Source organism: Sphaeramia orbicularis, chromosome 14, assembly GCF_902148855.1.
Source record: "Sphaeramia orbicularis chromosome 14, fSphaOr1.1, whole genome shotgun sequence".
Classification (NCBI taxonomy): Eukaryota; Metazoa; Chordata; class Actinopteri; order Kurtiformes; family Apogonidae; genus Sphaeramia; species Sphaeramia orbicularis.
The window spans coordinates 9,092,147-9,108,601 of NC_043970.1; the positions used below are offsets into that span (position 1 = coordinate 9,092,147).

Genomic DNA, 16,455 nt, shown 5'->3' on the forward strand with positions numbered 1-16,455 from the left:
TAAAGTGAACAAGGGTCAGAGCAATAAATGCTCCAAATAACTAATCCTTTGTTGCTGGATTCATTGTATAATTAAGCAGGAGAATTTAAAGTCAGGAGACAAAAGCCAATAGATTTTCTGTGGTTCCTTCCAACTTCAGTCTTCTTTTCAACTGAGTGAAGTAAATGGAATAGGAGGAGTTGAGAGATTTCTTTGGTGTGTTATATGGATCTCCCTGTTGGCATTCATGAATTGTTGATGTAAGTCACACAGGCAGCAAAAAAACTGTAGCAAACCCATAGATGTTGGCAGTTTGAGATAATAAAGACACAACGCTACACATGAAAAGAAAGCCTCTTCTGCCAAGAAACTTTTTCTCAAATTCATGAATAAAAATGACTTTGGATGTGAGTGCTCCAGTGGGCTTAACATAAGAACAATTGCAATTTGTAGCAGCTATGTGTCTGCTCATGTCTTTAGCTTCTTGTGAAAAGTTCTCTTTCGCCTTTCCCTGGACAGATTTCTCTTTTATCAGTGCAATGTGAACTCAACCTTTAAACTTCTGGTCTCATGCTTGTGTATACATATATTTTCCCCTCATTCTTTATTCTTTGTTTCTGAATTTCCTCTATGTTCTTTTCAAACAGAATGGAGCGCCGAGGGGGGTGTGTGGAAAGAAAACAAGCTGTGAAACTGTGACCAGTAGCCAAGGAAAACTAGCTGATGGGCTTTCCTCAGCACACAGTGTACCAATAGGATTTACATGACAGATATCACTCCGCCGCCATCCGGTTTCATCCAAGCTTAAAGCTGAACCTCTGTCAGGGTTTGGCTGTGCAGAAAATTCTACCTTTCAAATCCCAGTTTCTTTACTGTGAGTACTTTCCTAAACTCCCCCCCTTCTAATCTCTGCCATTTCTTGTTTTCACACTTCTCCTTCCCCATAAGTAGGTTGTTTCATAAGCATACTGGTCTGTTCTGAGTTCCTCCAGGGTGTGGGACTGCTGACCTGCTGGGCCAAATGTGCTGCCAAGTCTTTACCGTGAGAGAGTGAGAGTGAGCAGAGGGAAGGGTCATAATGCACTGGGCCATCAGACACTTCCACAAGCCTTGGCTGCAACACCCATGTACTCGCAGGTCAGAAAAGACTCACTGCAACTGTTTAGCTCAAGTAGTTAGAAATGTGAGAACTTTAGAAAGGAATGAACAAGGAGAACGAAGAGATTCTTTCACACCTACATTCCTCTCCATCAGCACAAGTTCAGCCCCTCTCCAATCCCACATTCCTGCTCCTTGGCCGTTACCTTACAGCCTCCTGTCCAGCCCCAGTTCAAGGCCATCACTGCTTCACTCACATTCACCTCCAGCCTTTTTCTCCTGAACTCTATCTCATCTCAAACTGTCTCTAATGTTGCCTTCATGTGGTATGGGAATTATGGTAAATACTACTTACGAACTTGAAGATTGCACATGAACACCCCCTCATGTTGTATTTTCCACTGGGGAACTAGGAAAAAAGTTTGATACACGAGTTGCTGAGATGAAAATAACCTTTGAACTTTTCAACATGGTGGAGAGCAACGAGGGATCCATTGCAAACTATAAACACTGCTTTTATTAATGTTCTGCTACTGTTAGCTGTTGATTTTGCACATTTATAATATACACAATTTGCAAAAAAAAAGTATTGTGCAAAAAAAAAAAAAATATATATGTGTGTGTGTGTGTATACATACATATATATGTATATATATGTATATATATATGTATATATATATATATATATATATATATATATATATATATATATATATTTTTTTTTTTTTTTTTTTTATACACACACTACTGGTCAAAAGTTTTAGAACACCCCAATTTTTCCAGTTTTGTATTGAAATTCAAGCAATTCAAGTCCAATGAACAGCTTGAAATGGCACCAAGGTAAGCGGTGAACTGCCAGAGGAAAAAAAAAAAAAAAGGTAAGGTTAAACAAAACTGAAAAATAATATACATTTCAGAATTATACAAAAAGGCGAACAAGAAATGGGTTAACAACTTAAAGCAGTTCTGCAGCAATGGAGGTTGATCAAACCTCGAAAGTTGGTGCTACTAATATCCTACTGGTGTCCCAACATTTCTGAATTACTTACAACCCCTTCTGTCTGCATAAAAGTAGTGTTGGAACACACTTTGGTACCATACCGTTGTGAGCATTATTTGAACAGTACTGTACTGCAGAAAGTAGTGTGTTACTATAAAAATGGCGAGGAAAAGGCAATTAACGATAGAAGAGAGACAGACCATCATAACACTCAAAAATGTAGGTCTTTCCTACAGAGAAATTGCCAAGAAAGTCAAGGTGTCAGTAAGTCCAGTTTCCTTCACCATCAAAAGGCACTCAGAAACTGGGGGAAATGCTGACAGGAAGAGGACTGGCAGGCCCAAAGCCACAACAGAATTAGAAGACAAGTTTCTGAGTCAACAGCTTGCGTGATAGGTGACTCACAGGACAACAGCTTCAAGCACAGCTCAATAGTGGTTGTAGTGAGCAAGTTTCAGTTTCAACTGTGAAGAGAAGACTTTGAGTTGCAGGTTTGATCAGTCCATAACACCTTCTTCCAGTCTTCAGTAGTCCACTGGTGGTGTTTCATGGCCCAGGTAAGCCTCTATTTCTTATTCTGAAGTCGTAGCAATGGCTTTCTTGCTGCAACTCGACGCATCAAACCTGCAACTCGAAGTCTTGTCTTCACAGTTGAAACTGAGACTTGCTTACTGAAACAACTGAATGTTGCATAAAAGTTTTAACACTCACTCAATGTGTTTTTTGCCCCTTTTGAAAAGTGGTAATGCTCAATAATCAGAAATGGAAACACATTTTTTGAACAGCCTGACATTGACATTTTAGATGGAAAAGAGTAACGCTTAACTTCCACTACTCTTTATTACTACTGTTTATTACAATCATGAGTAGTGTAGCTTATATTGCCTTTTGATCACATCATGCAGTTTAGTTCATTCACATCTGCTTATGCTTATGCATGTAACTTTGCAATTTCCTTTTTGGCAAAAGTTCACAAGAAATTTGCTCGACATTTTATGGAAACATAAATGCTGATAGTTGGAGACGCTGGTGAGAGATATGCCTGGTGTGAAAACTTGAGAGATGTACCAACAGTAACCATGGGGGGCAGAGGGAATTGGTACTTTATTTTTAGCATCACAAAGTTTTAGGTTTCATATTCAATACTTTCTGGAGCTCATTTTAAAAGTTTAGATCTTCTCTGCACTCCTCAGAATGTTTCTTTAAACATACATTCCTAATAAGCACATTAACAGAGTGAATATTTTGTAAGAAATTGAACTGATTTTATTTTTTGTTTAGCACCAAAAAAGCATTTCTCAAATGAGAAATGTTATGGGAAAATAACATAATATCGGATGGTAGATGCCAAGTAATTCACTATTTGTTTTTTCCTGTTGTGACCTTTTTTATTTTATAGGCCTCCAGAGATTCTCATCATTCTCACCATTTTGACCATCTTATAAATGGTCTCATTGAATCCAGCAGCATGTGCAGTCCCTCTAAAGACCTCAACAGCACCTTCAACCTGATGCAAAAAGAGAAACAAAAAAAACAAAACAGAACTAACTTGCACTGGCCAATTGCGGTGCTTCAACATGTCCCACGCTGATTGGATGAGTGATGCGGGTGAAAGGGGAGGATGGGGCTTTGGGGGCGGCACTCAGGAGAGGAGTACAGAAATGGAGAAAGCTCGCCAGTGCATTAGGGACAGCACAGTGCAATTCGTTCCATTGGCAGCACTTCAAAGAGGAAGAGGAGGGGGATAATCCAACCCAACATTAGCCTCAGAATCTTCCACCACCGCCAACATGCATGCACACATACATACACACACATTTATTCACAAAAATGGCAGGCTGGAGGGTTTGGTCGTGGGGTTTGATTGGGTTGGGGTCTAGGGATGACGAGATGGAAGGATGGAGGGGATTTTTCAATTTGCCAGCAAATCAGAGATGATTGGAATACTCTCCTGCCCGCAGATTCACTCACTTGCCCTGAGACACACACAAACACAAAGCCATACACACTAAACGCTGTCCATCTCTGAGGAAGAGACCCCACTCTTGAACCCACTGAAGAGGACCCCCCCCCCCCCCCACACACACACACACACACACACATACACACACACACAAGCAGAGCATTTGTGCTGAATGCTGAATAGAGGTTAAATGCTTGAATAAGTGTTAAAATATGGGCCAGGAACAAATACTAGGGTTCTTACAGGTGGAAAAGTTGTCGTAATGTGTGTGAAATGAAAAGCTGAGATCAGAAGAAAGAAAAAAGAGAGAGTGCAGGCTGAAAGAAAGTGAAGGAGACAAACTGAGCTTGTATATTGACAGCCACTAACATCAGTAGCAGTGAGCTGTCAACACTTACTCGGCCGATACATGACCAATTGATAATCAATTCTCCTCATTGGCAACCTGCCAGCAGCAAGCATAATCAGTCCACTCTCCCCAGTCAGACTTTCGAGCAATGTTAAAGAGTAACGCAGCTCAATCTAAAATGTGCAGGATTCAGCAACTTAAAATCATCCCAGGTTTTACCCTTGTTCAAAACACTACTAAAATGTTAAACATGTCATTAACCCCAGATGACATTTCTCTAGCCTTGGACCAATTAGCAACAATGTCATGTTTTGACAAGGAACCGCTGCCATGCATCCAGACAGATCTGATAAGGCTGAAAAACCAAGGAGATGGTCAGTTACACTAGGATCTAATATTCAGTCAGCAGTGTTGGTATTAGGGGTACATGATATACCATTTAAACATCGTCATTACAACATTAGGGATGTCAAAAAAGGTGTCAAATTCATTCAAACTTGCTATTCTACTACTTTTTGTTGTTTGATACGAAACAAAATGTGCACAGTTCTAATTTTCCAACCATTCTAGAAGAAACATGTATCTGACACTACATGATTTAAACTAATTTAAGGTTTCTGGGACAGTTTATTTTTTGTGAACTTGATGGTTCAAGATCAATTACATTTTTTTGAAAATCACAGTTGCCCCTATAACATCACCCCAATCACTGGTGACTGGCTCTGTCCAAAGAGAGCTGTTCATGAAAATTCCTGGAAATGCATTGTAATGGTAAGTTGTCCAGTATCCAGTAGCCCTTGTCTGTACATAGTGGTGAGTGAGCCCAATGCAGTGTCTTTAGAAAACATAAGCCTTGAACAAATACAACATTTTAGGTCACAGTAGTCACATTTAGAGGAAAAAAATCCCACAGATAAGCAAAACAACCAAACACCGACAAACACGTGTAAGCACAAAGGTAACTCAAGATGATTTTTGAAAAAAAGAGTTAAGCCTGCGCTCTCATTACCCGATCTGTAAGTGTTTCCCATTTTAACTTTGAAATAGTGGTAACACTAAGTGCATGGTGTGTTTCTGCATCACACACATCATTAATGTGCGGCCTAATGGGAGATGAATTATGCAGTCCACAGATACACTGACTGGTCAGGAGGTTAGCAGGAGGTACAATAATCAATAAACCCTCACCACTAGAGACTACTGTGGTATGATACAGTTACAGACATCCATAAGTAAACAAACACACCTCAGTAGAGTAATGTGTCCATCACAGAAAAGAACTATGGAAAGAACAGGATGCCAACAATGTAGGAAAGGATCTTTTTTATTACATAAATAATTTAACTTAACCTCCTTGCTTTGACTCTAACCACTTTAATGAACGGAATCAGAGGTTAGATGACCTATCCCTTTAATTTAAAAAAAAATGTCCTCAATATCTGTGCTCAATTTCTCACTTCACATGTTTCTGTTAACCACTTAAATTACTGCCCGCTGTCACTCTTAACATGCTGTGTTATCAATATGATTTGATAATCAATATGAAATATCTGAGTGTGAGTGGGAGTGTATCTGTGGTCTGTAATAGCACAGCTGCTGCTCAGCTGGGTGAATGTTAATAGCACTACAGCTCTTACCATGAACTTAAAGCAGACGGAAACAAAGGTTACTGTTAAACTGTTTGCACTATCAGACTCTGAGTTATGTTGATGTGAGAGGCTTTTTTTCATCATTATTTTGAGATTTTAAATTGCAATGTAAGAAAAAAAATTACTCGCATTTATAGGAAATTATGTACTTATATGTATAGGATACAGATTTTCACTGAACAACCCACTCCTGTCACCATAACTCAGTCCTTATTATGATATTTTTACTTATCATCTGCTTCTATTTTTGCTAAAAAAATAATGAGGTGGCAATCTGTCATAACCATATGATTTTTTTTTTTTTTTACTGTTAAGGTAAGAAAAAAGATGTCAGGAGCTCAGAGACTGTACAGTGTAGGGCACTGATGGTGTCAAGGAAGCCCCTGTTTCTGTGAATGCAAATACATTTTGCTATTTTTTCTTAACTTTTTTTCTAATTCTATTACCTATCTTGTTCAGTTCACTGTGTAATGTAAGTATTTACTTTTATTATGGATTAGTGAAGCTTTGACACCATGAGTGGAAACCTTCTCAGGGCTATGAGATGGTTTCCAACATATGATCATTGACAGGGTCTTCTGCTCTAGTTCAAGCTTAAAGTTGTTTCAGAAACAAATCTGTTTGACAATTTTGTTAGGTCGGGTTTTGGCATTATAGCCGATTATTAAAAAAGTAATATTCAAAACTTCAAAATCAAAAATTTGATATCCATCTGTGACACAAATGTTTCAAGAATTAAATATTCTGGCCCAGCCCTAGAAAGCAGAGTAGAGGCTGTTAGTCAAGTTAAGAAATGACTGACTTAAACACGAACTTCACAAAAGCATGCACATACAGAAGTCTTTTAGATTTTAGGATATTTTTAGGTCATTTTAATACCAATTAATACCTTACTTTTAGAGAATCCATCCATCCAGAGGCAGGAACCTTGCTGAAGGCAAGACTTAATTTATGAACTCATTTCAAGTTAAAAGTTCATTGTAACAGACTGACCACTTGCTTTCTGGGGAATTGTTTTTATCTCTATCATTCGGATGTAAAAGGTAAGACTGTATTATCTAAAAGCCACGTTAACCCTGTGGGATTCAAATTGGATCATATAGATCTGTCAGTCTAATCAGCACCTCTTTAGGTCCACTCCACTTGGCTCTACACTGAGGTTAAATGGCAAAACACACAAGCAATTAGAGATATGGCCTTCAATTATTTCCCGTGTTTGTATTTTATTCTGATGGTTTGTTTTAGAATACAGGGGTCATTTGGCTGATATGCACCCACCTAATTGCCAAAAGGTTGTCCTACTGTGAGCCAAATTAAATCCATTGAGCTGAATCAAACCATGCCAAGCCAGCTCTGTCATATCAAATCACATGCCAAAGAAAAGACGGAAGAAACTATTTAGGACACCAGATTATCTGGCTTGTCTTACATTCTGATGAAAGAAAATACATTTGCACTGGTTGTTCACAGAGTTTTGTGGGGGAAAACTTGTTCAACACTGCCCTTTTTTTTGGTTGACTTAGTAGCAAAAGCAAGCAAAGGTTGTTAAATACTGTTATTAAGATTGTGGTAATGATTAAAAAAAAATTTCTTCAAACACATGAAGCGATGTTACAGCCTGGCGGCCTATCCTTGGCAAGGCAGAGTGAACAGTATACCCCTAAAGTTGGGTTGCTGTGGGCTACCTGCTGTCATTCAGATTCTGTAGGGTAGATTGCAGGGTCAGAAAGAGGTTTTGAAAGCAATGCTGCAGTGAATGCCAATCAACTATCAGAGCAATCTGAATGTGAGCCTAAAGTGAGGTTATGGGCATGGGCACAACCGATTTGAGCAAGCGAGCAAGGAAATTTACATCATGGTTATTATTCAGCTGCCAAATGCAAGCTTTGATACCAAAGGCAGTGGAGGAATACTTTACCAGTCCAACTGACCTCAAAACTCTGTTGCTACACTTCACATTTAGATTGAGAATGTGAGGGTTTATTATACACCTAATGTTAACACTGATGATTTTATTATCTGCCCTGATTGTACCTCAAGCTTTTTCATTTATTTCCATTTAACTGCTGAAGGTTTTTCCTCTCTAGGAGGCCTTCAGTGATGATTTTTCAAAGTCTAGATTCTTTAATCAGATCGAGAGAAAGAGTTCACCATCTGCTCACTTAACCTCCTCTGCACCACGTTTACTTTGTAATCTTTTCGTCACAAAAACCTTCATCGTCAAAGAAGAGCATGTGAATCCAGATCTCCTTTTCACAGATTTTTTTTTCCTTTTGGCTCTGAGCACTCTTTTCTCACCCAGCCACCTTTTGACCTTGTTAACATCCATAGGGGCAAGATACAAGGCCAGAGACTTTGTCAAAGAGGAGTTCAGTGACATGTTCTTGTAATGTCAGACACTATGCTGTATGTAGTTGTTAAGGCCACTGGTTATCCTAGCCTGCTGAATAACCTGGGTTAAGCCCTGCCGTTTCCTCCCATATTGTTTAGGGTTGTCCAATTCTGTTTGAGACAACAGATAAGGCTTTCAATCTCCCTACCCGACCACATCACACCTACATTTTGGCCTAACAGAAGACTCAAGTTAAACATTTACTGGTCTAATCACTCACCCTTCTTAATTGTTAATTTTCTTACCCTCTGGTGTCCCCTGTGCAAATTATGGGTGATGACAAACACAAATCCAGCTGTATCAAATATCGACCTTCAAGAAGCATACCCATCTCCATATGGGAATAATATTTATTATTGTGGAGTTGACCACGTCCCAGATAAGGGACCTCATCAAACTGTCCTGTTATAAGTTGCCAACAGGTTGCTAAGTCTGACACCTCTTACATAAGGCCCTATGATATCAATAGTTAGCCTTTAACTGATTTTGTTACATTCCATGGCTATTACTTAATATATTGTATATAACTGCCAAATATTAGTTTCAAGTGGTAGCATCAAGTAAACTGTTTCTCTTAATATACTCTGAGTCAACATAAAATATGAAAATAGAGCGAGTCTTGTTTGGACTCTACAAGTGCACAAATTACTCTGAGAAATACTGTTCTAAACCTAATACTGCCGAAGTAAGCTCATAGTATTATTTCACAAAAAATAAATAAAGTGGAAAAAAAAAAAAGTTGAATATACATGTGTCTAAGTTGTTCACAGACAACCTATTTGATTTGTTTTCTGCCAATAGTCTCACCAGTTCGATTTACAATATCTTATCATTTCAACAAAAACATTGCAATTTTTTTTTTTTTACAGCAAAATTTTGTCACTGATTAATTTTGTCACTGATTAAGGTGGAAAAATAAGAGGGTCTTGGTTAATACAGAAATATGTCTTCAAAGAGATGATTAAAATAACTATATATTTATTGATATAGAAACAAATCTCCGAACCCTAACTGAAGCTTAAACCTTAAGACCTTAAGTAGCTGTAATGTGAACTTCTGTCTAAGGTAAGAAAGCACTGTTTTGTTTTGTTTTTTTAATCTTTAAGAAATTTTGATTTGTTGCAACACAATCAAAGCACAATTAAAAAAATATATAATACATACTGGTTGAGATTTATAACACAGCGTAATTGTGTATGTGATTTAGAAATACAGGACTGAGATTCCTGTGAGACTGGGTTCCATCATGATATGCTCTTATTGTACATACAACCAGAACCTTTCTACCCACAGCATAAATTACAAAGAAGTTAGCATCTTTGGGGAAAATTTCAACACAACAGCCTCTTAAATTTTCCCAAATTCCACATTTCAGGAATATATAAATGTTATTTATGTGCTTTCGGTCACTGAAGCTTGAATTTTCTATGAAGTCACTCCCAAATCCAGAGGCATGGGAGCCAAAGTTATTCTACAAGGTTTCATTAAGTCAAAATCTCAAAAGTTCTCATGATGTCTAGTGCCAGAGGGCACTGTGCAAAAGAGTTGACAAGAGTTGTTCAACTTCATTTTAAATAAACCGTCACAGTGAACACAGAAAAAAACAACAGGAAAAACAAAAACAAATGAGTACTGTGTAGTGGGTGCATTTCCACTTTCATTTTTAACACTGGGTTATCATTCAATCACTTATTATATTATTCAGCCAATTCATTATGCCTTCATCCTTCAGGCTATTCATTCATTTAACATTAATATAATTCATGAAAGCAAAAAACTTCTATATATGATGCTGTCATTGATCTTTTTAATTAATATTCTGAAATATGTAAATTATCCATTACTTTTCACTAACACTGATTGAATCGAGTGATGTATGTGCACAGACCAACACACAAGTGAACACGAGTAAAACAACCTCCAGTGAAAAGGTACAGACATTTGCTCAGTCTACATAGTGCATAATGCATACATAAAGCAGCTTGTTTCTTCGGCTTAACACCAAACATGCACTTAAACACATGTTTCTTGTACTCACCCTCTCTAGGTCTTGTCGGAGGTGTGTGAAGAGTTTCAGTCGCCTGTACAGGACATCCTGCTCCTGCTGGGCCAGGTTGTCAACTTCGTCCCTCTTTAAGGTCACCAGCGGGCGATTAAAGTTGGCCTTCCTCTTCAACTTCCAGAACTGATATAGAAAATCCACCTTGAAAAACACGCAAAATATTCATGTTAACAGCAGGAAAGTGTATTGACTACATTGACAAGTATGTAATATTTCTGAAATATACCTATTCTTATTCAGTGTTTATTGTATATAGTGCACATTATACTGTGTGTTATGTTGTCAGTAAATTACTCTGTGTTTGAAAAGCACAGTAAACTTTTAATCACAGTACATTCTAAACCAATGTCTACAACTAATCAGAAGCTCAACTATGAACAGGGAATATTTGATCTGATACAGAGCCTGTATTCTACATGTAGTTCCTCAACAACATGAATTTGAAGCAGATAATTTTGTCTTTAATGTTTTTAATATTGCCTGTTTCTCATGTTTATACCATATGCATAATTGCAACCAGGCTGCAAGATGGTGAAAACTCTTTCAGACTCAAAGTGACTCATTTTTCTGGCTTTCTCATCAACTCCTGCATTATGCACACGTCTATAGCACATAGTAGACATGTCCATCAGCCCACTGTAGCAACACACTTTACAGTGCAGTGATGTCACATACTTAAAGTTTTCTGGGATTTCAGAATATATATATATATATATATATATATATATATATATATATATATATATATATATATATATATAAAACCCTCCAACATTGGTAAAACTAATAATAAACAGTAAAAACAGCGGTGCAGTGGTTAGTGCTGCAATGTCACAGTAAGGTCATGGGTTCGATTCCAGTGCTGGCCAGTGTGGACCATTCTGCATAAAGTTTGCATGTTCTCCCCATGTCTGCGTTGGTTCTCTTCGGGTACTCTGGCTTCCTCCCACTGTCCAAAGACATACACCTTCATAGATTCATTGGGCACTCTAAATTGGTGTGTGTGAAAATGTGTGGTGAGTGAGTGGTTGTTCATCTGCATCTAGGGTGTACCCTGCATTCACCTGATGGTAGTTAAGATGGGCTACAACCCCCTCATGACCCCCCTCCTGTTACTGTTGCCTGATAGTAACACATTTTTCTTTTGTTGTTGGTGACCAGCAAACAGCTTTTATGTGCAACAGCGGCAATGATACATTACTTACTATCAGGCTAATATAAAGGTGCTTCATACTGTATATTGCAGATCTTCATTTTCATCACTAGCTGTGCAGTCACACCAGGTGAAGATTGTAAGTAAGCTAATGTAGGTAAGTGTATGAAAACTGAAATTAACTGGATTTATGGATTGAGTGGGCGGATTATATATTGTTTCCATTCAGTCATGTTTATCAGACCACTTGATATTTTCCCAATTTCTCACAAAACATATGAGCCTCTTAGAAAACAGAAACAAAACTTCCAACAGTCTTCTGCTGCTACAGCTGATCTAATTTTAGGTTTACTGATCTTTGCATTGTGATCCTCTGCCTTACAGTGGTACAGTATTTACATATTGCACTGATGCCAATTACAAGTGTTGCCATTCTCTGACCTCTTCCTTCAGCAGCTGTTTTCACCCACTCAACTCTTCAACCCTGTCTGCATGCTTTACACTTTAAACCTGAATGACTGCTGCAAGATCTCAGTTATTTTTAAAAAACATGTTGATGACTACATAACATTAAATGACAAGTATTACCATATTTTCCGGACTATAAGCCACTACTTTTTTCTCTCGCTTTGACCCCTGCGGCTTATATAATGATGCAGCTCAAGTATAGATTTTTATGGGCTAATGGCCTCCAGGGGGCGCTCAAGCAGGAAGTGTAAAAGCGATTCAGACAGGTGGAAGAGGTGATTCGAAGAGGAGAAGTTTTAAGCTTAACTCTTAACAATCATGTTGCATGTTATGCAACAAACCCTCATCGTGGAAAACACACAAAGAAATGCATATGATGCAGCTTGTAAGTTAAAAGGAATCGATCTGTCTGTCCAAGAAGGAAATAGAGCTGCTGCACGCAAGTGCCACTGAGAGCCACAACGGAAGAGAGACTGAGAAGATGTGTGATGGAGCCTTTCTGAGGCTGTTCAACTTAGACACTGAAGAAGACTTCAGTGGTTTCAATGCGCAGAGGGAAGATAAAGATAGCGATCAATTACTTTTCTGGGTTTTTTAACTAGCTGTGTTACTGGCACTGTTTGGAAAAAAACAGTTAAGGTATGGAAATAAATATTTAAATATTCTTTCTGTTTACCATCTTTCTGTGTAAATATCTCATGTTATAACGTGGACACCTGCGGCTTATAGTCAGGTGTGGCCTATATATGTACAAATATTTTTTTCTTTTAAAATTTGGTGGGTGCAGCTTATATTCAGGTGCGCTCTATAGTCCGGAAAATACAGCACATTTCATAAGATCAGAGTGTGAGGGTATTGTTTCCTCACATTTGCAGGTCTTTTCATAAGATCAGTCAGTGCGTCATAACATACCTGAGAGACTGGCAGCGCAAGGTTTTCCGCCACCTCCTTGGGATTCACCAGCTGGTAAAACTCATCTTCGAGCTCTTGGAGCTTCTGCTTCCTCTGGCTCACCTTTTCTCTCTCCAGTTGATCCCGCTCAGCACGCTCTGATGCTGACACAGAAATAGGACACGATACAGACCTCGGCTCAGGGTCACTGCTACCATTTGGATGAACTGTTGCTGGTCAGATCGGGCTCAGAACCGATACCAGTGTTGACCCATCAGGGTTCGCTGTGCTGTGTGCGCTGTTGGGGGTGGAAGTTGTGGTGTGGTTGCTTGAACTGGTGAAACAAGTGTTGGTGGTTGAACTGCCATTGGTGACGGTGCTGCTGTGCTCTAAGCAGAAGGACTTGAAGCGCACCTCGTCGTTCTCAGCCAGAATGGTCCTCATTTCAAGGCTGTGGTCGAAGGCGCATGTCACATGGAAGGCCACAATACAGAGGGCATGGAGCACTGGAGGAGGAAGGAAGAAGAGGGACATTTAGTTCATGAAGGAGGCAGTTAAAAGGAATATTAGAGGAAGGAAGATGACATGATGGTCAAGAAACAAAGATGAAGTAATAAAGACCTGACCCTTCATAATTCCTGCTCCCCTTGGTTATTCTTAACAGAACTACATCAATGAATGAAGAGCAAATTTCTGTAACTATTATGGCAGATAAAAGTGACAGAAAGGGCTACAATATCTATCTGATTTATATTCATATGCAGTGTTCATTAAATAGACAAACTCCTTTGTTTGCTCCATGGTAGACTGTACAACTCTTACCAATACTGAACACACTCTGGCACCCATTCATTCATTTACATGCAATATAATAATCCATGTGATATTCAATCAGTCTTATTTCGCACACAACTGGTAACCAACTGCATGTGTCATTTCTCCTCCTCCTCCATGTTCATTATTTATTTATATTATCTGCATTTCGCTTTATTGTTTTTCTATTCTAAATGTGTGGTTGTTTTTTTGAAAAAAAAATTGCATCAACTGTCGATCCTGCGGAGCGTAATTTGTTCTTCGTGTCACTTCTTGAATGACAATAAAGGATCTTGAATCTTGAATGGTAAGATGGTAGCTAACATTTGTTAACTTACCACACAGTTTTCAGTAAATTATGCTTTAATATTACCATAATTCACATGTTTAAGTTTGGCAGTTATATAAAATTTGAGTATGTAATGCTGCACACCACATTAAGAAACACCAGTAACTTTGGGTTCAATAGAGACACATTTTTCTTTGTTGGTTACCAGTTTGGTGCGAAATAATGTAAGCATCTTAAAAAAAAGGAGTTTCACTTTCAGCAAATTATTTGTTAATATAATGCTTTCAGACATACTATTTAAAAAAATGCCATTATTTCTTTTGAAATATGATCTATATTTGAATGAATATTTAGTTACTAGAATATTATAAAGGAATAGACATCCTATAATAAAATGTATTTCTCAGTTTATTACCTCCACCAAGGAGGTTATGTTTTTGCGGTGTTGGTTTGTCTGTCTGTCTGTGTGGATTAAAGGAACAAATAATTAAATTTTGGTGGTGATCGGGGGGGGTGGGGGGGGTGGGGGGGGGGTCACTGATCTGCCTTGGTGGAGATCTGCGCTCTCCGAGTGCTTTTCTAGTTTATTTATCTATCACTTCTGAGTCAGTTCTTCTAAACCATTTAATTCTGTCTCTTGGTTTATGGGTACAGCGAATTGAAGTGGTTGATGGAAAATAACTCTACACACTAAAACACACATAAACATGCACAAACAACAGTCCATCTTCTATTTTTACACTGACACTTGGTCAAAACAATTTTTAAAAGTTCCACTTTCAGTCCATTTCTTGTGTTATAAAGGTTCAACACAAGGGCAGCAAAGCAGAAAGACAAGCCAAGTCACAACAAACACAGGTTCTCCCATTTCTGCTGACATTTTGATAAGTTGGGACAAGCGTATATATGTTGTGTGCGTGGTGTGTGTGTGTGTGTGTGTTTGTGCGTGTGTGTGCTATCCATTACACGTCACACTAAGAGGCGGCCTCCAACTGAGTCCCTCCATGCATGGTGTGATTTTGTGTGCAAGCCCTTGTGGCAGTGTGTTGTTGTAACTGTGCATGTGTACATGTACATTTGGTCATGTTCTGTGTGTGTGTCTTTGAGGTCTGATGCTTCTACTTTTCAGCAGGAGAGTTCATATTGGATCTTTTCACTGTTTTGCTTATGAGCATGATGACAAAATCCTAACTGACCTTACCGACCAAATCTTCTGTCAGCAAATAACTTCGGTCTCACAGTCTTACAAATGGCTTCTTCTCTCAATCTGTCTCCTTTTTTATTTAACAGTTAAGGCTGTCAAATTAAAAATAATGCATCAGTGAAGCAGATCTATCATTGAAATATTTAAACCTTTAGTTCTTTAGCTGATTTTACATATACAATTAAATTGCTATACTGATTGATATTGCTTTGTCTTGTTAAATCATTGCAATCCTACTTTACAATGCTTAACCATTTGTTTCTTAATCTTACTGTACAGATTACATTCATTCATTTATAAACTGTGTTAATAAAGGCACTGACAGGGACAATTGCTTCAAGGATTTTTGCGGCTGAATTTAAGAAAATAACATTAAAACAATTATTTATTTAACCAGATGAAGTCCCATTGAGATCAAGATCTCTTTTACACGGGTGAGCTGGCCAAGAGGTCAATAGCAGATTCCATGATAAATACAAGCTCAACAGAGAGGTTATAACTATAAATTCAACAGACAATAATTCAGGACATGCAAACACATTATTAAGTGCAACGTGTGATTCGCACAGTTTAGCAACGATTAAAAACACAGGCATTTTCCAAAGGATTTTTGCTGTCTAGTCAATAAGAGGACACAAAAAGCTTGGAATGAAACGAGTTCTGATATTTTCAGATCAGATTGTGAAGTATTCCAGGAAGAGGTGGGCGGTAAAACTGAAGGCTTGCTTCCCCATTTCAGTCTGAACTCTGGGAACAGGTCAAATGATAAATGTCCCAAGGTCTGTAAGGTATAATGGCTTTTGGTTCTTTGTAGGAGGTGAACATAGGTAAGATGGAACCAAAACAAGTAGAGCATTATACAACAAACTCAATCAACGGATAAACCTTTGAGAATTCAAAGAAGGTCACTCAGCTTTTACATATAATTCACAATGGTGAGTGACGCGACTACAACGAAGGATGAATCTTAAGAGATAAAGTATACGCAGACTGAACACATTTTGCTGAGGCGCTCATATACAAAATATCACCATAGTCAAGCAATGGTAAAAAAGGAGCTGATATAGGGTATTTGTGAGCTCTGAGAGAGAAGCACGATTTATGATAATAAAATCCTAGCTTCACCATCAATTTGCAGACCAAAT

At 38.2% G+C, this 16,455-nt stretch overlaps 1 protein-coding gene across 1 annotated transcript in view; it reads right to left on the reverse strand.

The window, feature by feature from the left end:
- Nucleotides 1–16,455, reverse strand: part of jade2 (jade family PHD finger 2) — a 458,373-nt gene that overhangs the window by 102,726 nt on the left and 339,192 nt on the right. The window contains 3 exon segments of the mRNA XM_030154999.1: nucleotides 10,469–10,633; nucleotides 13,026–13,498; nucleotides 13,501–13,510. Coding sequence (XP_030010859.1) covers nucleotides 10,469–10,633; nucleotides 13,026–13,498; nucleotides 13,501–13,510 — 648 coding nt within the window.